At 46.7% G+C, this 6,584-nt stretch overlaps 1 protein-coding gene across 1 annotated transcript; it reads right to left on the bottom strand.

Moving 5' to 3' along the window:
- Positions 1–6,584, bottom strand: msl2b (MSL complex subunit 2b). The gene is made up of 3 exons (XM_017414025.3): positions 5,312–6,584; positions 2,297–3,669; positions 1–1,655 (listed from the first exon to the last, which is right to left on the bottom strand). The coding sequence occupies exons 1-3, from the start codon at positions 5,451–5,453 to the stop codon at positions 1,356–1,358; spliced, it is 1,815 nt and encodes a 604-aa protein (XP_017269514.1). The 5' UTR covers positions 5,454–6,584; the 3' UTR covers positions 1–1,355.

The following is a 6,584-nucleotide window of genomic DNA, read 5'->3' as shown; positions in this document are numbered from 1 at the left end:
TTTAAGGTTTTGATTTTCTCTTTTTTTGTGGAAATATGTTACAATTATATTACAGGTATTTAAATGCCCAGAGGGAGAACAACAACAGAAAAACAAAAACAACAGTTTGGAGACAGCAGAAAGTAACACTAAAAGGATGACAACTCAACCGAGACTGAAGCGGTTTGATCGGGTCCACGGACTCATCAGGCAGAACGGGCGGAACCAAGGCCCAGCACGGAGCTCACATTAGCAGACGTCCAATAAATACTGCAGGTGTTGTTGTTAATGTGAATGAGTAAAAACAAAAAGCAGGAGCGCTCCTCCTCCTCCTCGTTCTTCGTGGTATTTAGCAGCACGTGTGTAGCTTCCAGAAACAAAGAAAACTCATCAGAAACAGCGCGCAGCGTCTGCAGTCAACCAGAGTTTTTAAACACATGAAAGAGCAGATCAGAAACATGGTGGTGTCAAGCTGAGTGTGACCGGTGCGAGAAAGTGCTTCATATACACAGACACGCAAAAGACGAGCAACTTTGACATACAGAACAGCAAACCAGGGATAGAAGTTTAGTTCTCGCCAGGCCATGATGGTTGGCTGACTTAAAATTCACAATTTTACTGGTTAAATACATGTTTTTTTTACTATACAACAGCTTAGAGTAATATTTAGTAGTTTCAGTGGCTCACACAGTATAAACATTCAACAGGCATAATCAAACCTTGGCTGGTGTTAAAATTCACATCCTGGTTCTTAGAGTTAACATGTAAGAAAGTACTATTTTAGCTCAAGTTTAAATAATGCTTCAGCTCTGGTGGTTAAGCAGAGTTGACTAAACACCGTCTACCCTTTAACAGTGTGAAAACATTCTGGTTGAATGCAGATTCCATCAATTTTTTTAAATTTTTATTATAACTTATAAAACACGTCATAAACTCTGTCATAAATGGAAACCAAGAAGTCCATGTAGAAAAATGGTTTTTAATATAAATTACACCAGTCTCTGATGATGATGTCTCCATTCCTGTCTCCAAACCCTCACCGTCACACAGAGGCGTGACCTTCGTTAGCTCCCCTGACGTCGCTACACAACATGCTCTACAGATTTTTACCCACAGTAGAGAACAAAAGGAAACTATCTCCACTGAAATGAAATCTCTGCACATACAGTAACGCTACATCTCTTCTTTTTCTTCTTCTCTGAATGAAAGACCACAAGCCTGGTGCAGTTTCGGGCGATGGACGGAGGCCGTCCCTTCACCCGTCCCTGTAGCTGCCTTGTTCTGGCTCCACCCCTGCAGGTCGACTCCGTGGTAACGCCCAGTGGGCGTGGCTTGGAATGTGCCGATGAACTGACCGGAGGCGAAAGGAAACGACCTCAACAGTCAAACCGCATTTCCAGTGAATCCTCGAAGCCCCTGTTGTCGTGCCCGGCCCCAGACAGGAACGCAGCTGAGACGGGCGCGCCCGTGGCCGTGGTGACGTTTAGGAGGGTGCCGCCCGGCGAGCTGCTGGCGGGACTACGGAGGGCCGCTGCCGTGATACTGGTGAGGTTGATGCCCAGCGTGAGGCGGGTTTGTTCCAGAGCCTTCTCGGGCACAGCGAACGCCTCCAGCTTCTTCTCTCCGTTGGCCATGTACGAGTTCTGGCAGCCACGGCAGATGCAGTCCAGACATGCCTGCAAACATCAGTCGGTCAGAACTGAGCTGCAGCTTGTGAGCGTTATTATAATCGATTATTCTTCAAACCACTGGATAAATCACTGACATTATAGCCTAACACATGACACTTCCTTGTGTTGGCTCTAAACTATTAACATGTTTCAGTTTTTTGAACTAATTTTACTTCTCATTCTTTTTTATGTTATTTTCTATCAAATCAAGCTTATTATACACATAATTTGGCATAAGGATCTTAAGTGTATAAAACATGGTAACAACTTATAGCAGTACATCACTTTGTGCGACATTTGTCAAATAATTTAGATTATTTGTCTATAGTTAGGATTAAGGCCCTATAACTGCCAACATTGTTACATTGTTTACCCACAAATTTATACCAAAATATACATAAAAACAAGTCCAAAAAAGACTTAAAATGCTGAAAGAACAATGTGGAATCATAGCATTTTTTATCTAACTTACTAAACTGTTTTTATACAGGAGAGAGAAGATTTTTCATCTCAAATAACTGTTTACTTGACTGTTAAATATAAGTTTATTACCCAAAAATGACAGCTTTACAGATTAAACTAGTCATGACCCAGAACAGCACCGATTGATTATTAATTATTAGACGCAGCTTCAGATGTGCTCTTACCTTGCGGTTGGAGTAGCAGGGGCAGCGCTGCCCCCTACAGGTCAACACAGAGGGGTTTTGGGTAGCTCGGCCACACTTGCAGCCCTTCTTCTCCACAGGTTTCTTATACAGAGGTTTTGAAGGGCTGGGAGGGTGTGTGAGGGGGTGAGCGTGGGGATGCGGGTGGGGAGGTATTCTGTCACGGGGCTGTGCGCGAGGCTTGGGGGCCCCTTGCCTGCCCTTTGTGTAAGCTTTCTTGTTGGCCCCGTGGTGCTCCAGAGTCTTTTTCAGGGCCTTGTTGGGGATCAGCACAGTCTTGTCCACTTTAGGGGGGCCGCCGCCGTTTGGGACGGGCACGAGATGGGGGTGAGGTGTGGCTGCAGAGAACTTGGGCTCATGTTTGGTGGTGGCAGCGGGGTTAAGGTGGTAGGGGGTGCTGATGGCACTGACGGCGGGCCCTCTTAAAATACTGGAAATGGGGAGGGGCTGCACCTTCTCGCTGTCGCTTTCCGAGCGCGAGCGCTTGCGGTGGGACTGTGGAGCTACGTGGGGAATGACTATGGAGGGCTGAGCGGGGGGCAGCCGGTGAGGCTGCAGGAGGTGGTGGCTGTTCTCATGGATGAAGCGGGAGGAGTCGAGGCCTGGGGGAGAGTGGGGTCCGTTGAGGTTTGACTGAGATACAGAGGTGTGGTAGTCAGGCTGGGGGGTGGGCTCAGGTATGGAGTCAGGGTCAGTGTCTGTCTCTAGAGTTCTGAGCACCTCCTCCACACTCAGTAACAACGGGCCCCCGACATGCTTTAGATCGTCTCCAAAGGTGCTGATGTCACAAAGCCCCGCCTCCCCGCTGCCTGTGATGCTCACGCACACCGGCATCTCCTCTGAAAAGCTCTCCTGTTTCGCGACACCTCCTCCTGTCTCTATGGTGATGGGCTGCAGCGAGTCTGAACTGACTAGACCGTTACAATCATGAAGTCCGTTGAGGGTCGCGGTGCTCCGCTCCTCGCGCTTCACCTCCCTCGTGGGCGGAGTCTCATCGGACTCAACCACCTCCGAGGTGGACGCGTTCTTGGCCGGCATAGCTGAATCGGAAACATCCTCTGGCTCCAGCTCGCTCTCGGCCAACGTGAGACCTTCATTGAGGATGGCCTGCAGGTCCTGTGAGTCACCAGCGGCGCTGGCTATGTGCGGCGCAAGCGGCGACTGGGTGATGTAGAGGCAGAGCTTCCTGTAGCAGTGGACAAGCAACGAGAGCTGCTTGTTTTCCTCAAAGCGGCTGTAGTCCTTGCACCAGCTGCAGGACGGCTTCAGTTGCATCCTCTGACCCTTACAGCTTCGACAGACGTAATGCTGACATGATGAGTTGGTGGGAGCGATGGGATCCTGCAGCAGGTCACCTGAGGAAAGATACAAAAATATAAAAATAAAACTCACATGCAAAAAGGAACAGTATGCAACAGCTTAGAGTGGTGATTAATACTTTCACAGGATAAAAAACACCAACAGAAGCATCAAAATAAAACCCTTATCAAACTAACCATGTGATCTTAGAAATTATGAAACAATATTCACAGATTACTCATTTCCTTTTTTGCTGTGTTTTGACAGCTTCCTAAAGTAGTATCTTGTTGTAAATCTGAGTGGTGCTTGGCAGCCTGCCGGCCTGAATGACAGTATCTCTTTGAGAGGAGCTTCCTTAGCAACGCTGGCTTTTAAAGAGAGCAGCTGCAGATGGAAAAAAAAAAAGGATGAAGGTCCTTTCATTCATAAGAAACAAACCAACCCAGATAAGCCCGCTTAAAACATCCCACAAAACGACAGAAAGTCTATATTTAACAAACAGCTCAGCTTGCTTTTACATTTATATATAATTTATAAAGCAGAGATGGGGGTTATCTGTAAGCACGATACAGCTGCTCTTCTACAGAACTGTGCAAAAGTCCTGAGCCAACCCCGAGTTATCTGCAATTTTCCTTCCAAAGAACAACTCTTCACTGAAATCTTTATGGTCCAAAAGTTGGCTCAAAAATTTTGGCTGCTTTTTTTAAAGCTTGTTTTCAGTCCATTAACAGAGCTTTTTTTAGAAGAAGCCATGGTCTACGTGCTTATGAATCACTCAGGCATAAAAAGGTTCCTAAACTCATCAGATGAACTATGTTACGTCAACATAAAACAGACAACCAAACAAAGAACCCGGCTGTAACTAGCAGGCTGCTACAAAAGCAAACAAAAAGGAGGAAAGGATGTAACAAACTGAGACCACTTTCAAAATTGTCTTTTTATAAAGCCATATACTATAAAATTACTTTTGTTTAATAAAAACATTACATCTAGAACTCTAAAAGCATCCAAAATAAAACCTAAGGATAACTTTGTTTACATTTAGACACAAGCAGACAAATCAAATTAAAAATTATTAAAAATCCTATTTATTTGATCTTGTAAACTTTCATGTCTCTAGTCCCCAGGATGTGAAAACGGAGGATCTGAAGCTGTTTTTTTTACATCCTGTTATGCTTCGGAACAGCACACAGATGGGGGTGTGTGTCGGGAGGGGCGGAGCTCTACGCTATGGCGCGTCCATGACACCTCGGAATTTACAGTGTTTAATGTATATATTGACAAATTGTTTCTGTAAAGCTGCACAGAAGTTTAAAATCAATACTTTTGAGTTTCCCTCGCATTGCATATGTGGAAAAAGACTTATCTGTACTACAGAGTTTAAAAGTTTAAGTGTTGTAATCACCTGAGCTCACATTTCTTCTTTTAATATCAATGATTAGACTGATCTTACAGATTTTTATGTGTTGTAATATAATCTATCCAAGTTGTTTTAGCTGAATGTGAATAATCAGTTTTATTTGGCCCGAAAGTGTAATATATGCGTTTACCTCCTAACAATATTAGTCGCTTTAGGTATTTCCGCTCGTACCTGAATGCAGCATAATTTAAAGGCTCGCTTGCACTTTCAGTCCTCCCCCCAAATTCCCTTTGATGCAGGCACATAATGACGCGATAATAAACATGTTGATTTCTTACCGCAGACCAGGCAGGACAGGGACTGTCGGAAGAAAGGCAGCAGCTTGCAGAGCTCCGCCAGGGCCCGGGGGTCTCGGGGGTCGCACTGCAGCACCGAACGGCTCACGGACACGTAGAGAGAGGTGGCATTCACCGGGTTCATCTCAGCTGGCTGGCCCGGGCCTCCAGTACGGTCCGCTCCGTCAAAACGATGTGTCAGTACGCTTAAAGTCGCTCCCAAAACAGAGACAAATAAAAAGACCGAGCCGGAGATAAAACTGAGAGGTAAAATATTGTGTCGGGGGAGTCCGGTGGCTTTGGAGAGGGCATAGATGAATATAATAACCTCAGTGCTCCGTCGGTAAATCCCACATTATTAAGAGTCTGAGCGAAGACAGATACAGGTTACACATCCCCGCTCAGTCACATCCAGTCCATCCTCCACCATGTCCCGGTGTGATCACGGCTTTCACACGCCTTCACAAGTGCCTCGATTATGCGTGCAGATGTCGACTCGTCCGCATCAGCTCGGTCTGTTTCCATAACACGTGAAATACGAAGAGACAAAGCCCGGCGTGGAGCCCTCTTCTCCCCGCCGCCTCTCGACGCGCTTTTCGCCCGGTTAACTCGCAGCGGCTCCACGTTCACACGGGGACCCTGGCGACGAGCTGCTCCGGTTCGCTAAGGCGGATCCAAAACCCACAGCCATGTCCGTCCCGGTCCAGAGCTGGTGTCACACAATGCATTAAATATCCCACTGCAGGGCAGCTGCGGCTCCGGTTTCAGTGAAGCCCCGGCAGGCTCTGTTATTGTTCGGCTGGAAAACAAATCAGGCCGCCCCAGCTTAGAATCCTTCAAAATGAGAAAAGTCGACAGCTATAGGGCAATAAAATGGGAGGCGCCTGAAAGAGGATTTTCAGCTGTTAAAACACCAAGAAGAAGAAAAAAAATATTAATAACACGAATCTCCGCTGGCTCTGTCGGTGCGAAGGAAACAAGCCAGCGGAAGCACCGGGCTCTCCTGACAGGGCTGGCCGCCTGAGCTGCACCGGGAAGCCGGCTACAAAAGCAGGCCGCTTCCCACTTCACAAGATAAGCCGGAGTCCTTCGAGCTCAGGAGCAATGTAGCGGAAAACAGAAGAAAAAAAAGTCCTCACTCGGCTTTCTAGACCTCCAGAGTGTCGGTGAAGACCAAATATTGGAATAATTCTTCTGTTTGTGTTCGTTGCTATCATTAGCCGCCGTGTATTTCTCACCTCCGGCTGCTTCTCCACATACACGCGAGAGGGCGCTG

Source organism: Kryptolebias marmoratus, linkage group LG21 (assembly GCF_001649575.2).
Source record: "Kryptolebias marmoratus isolate JLee-2015 linkage group LG21, ASM164957v2, whole genome shotgun sequence".
NCBI lineage: Eukaryota > Metazoa > Chordata > Actinopteri > Cyprinodontiformes > Rivulidae > Kryptolebias > Kryptolebias marmoratus.
This window is presented reverse-complemented; position numbering and strand designations above follow the sequence as displayed.

What these genes read in the sequence shown, in the direction of transcription:
- msl2b (XM_017414025.3), bottom strand. Translation starts at nt 5,453, where the DNA reads ATGAACCCGGTGAATGCCACCTCTCTCTACGTGTCCGTGAGCCGTTCG. An exon ending in CCTGTCCTGCCTGGTCTGCG is followed by an intron (nt 3,670 to 5,311) that starts GTAAGAAATCAA and finishes ATCTTTCCTCAG; the next exon opens with GTGACCTGCTGCAGGATCCC. An exon ending in CCTGCTACTCCAACCGCAAG is followed by an intron (nt 1,656 to 2,296) that starts GTAAGAGCACAT and finishes TGATGTTTGCAG; the next exon opens with GCATGTCTGGACTGCATCTG.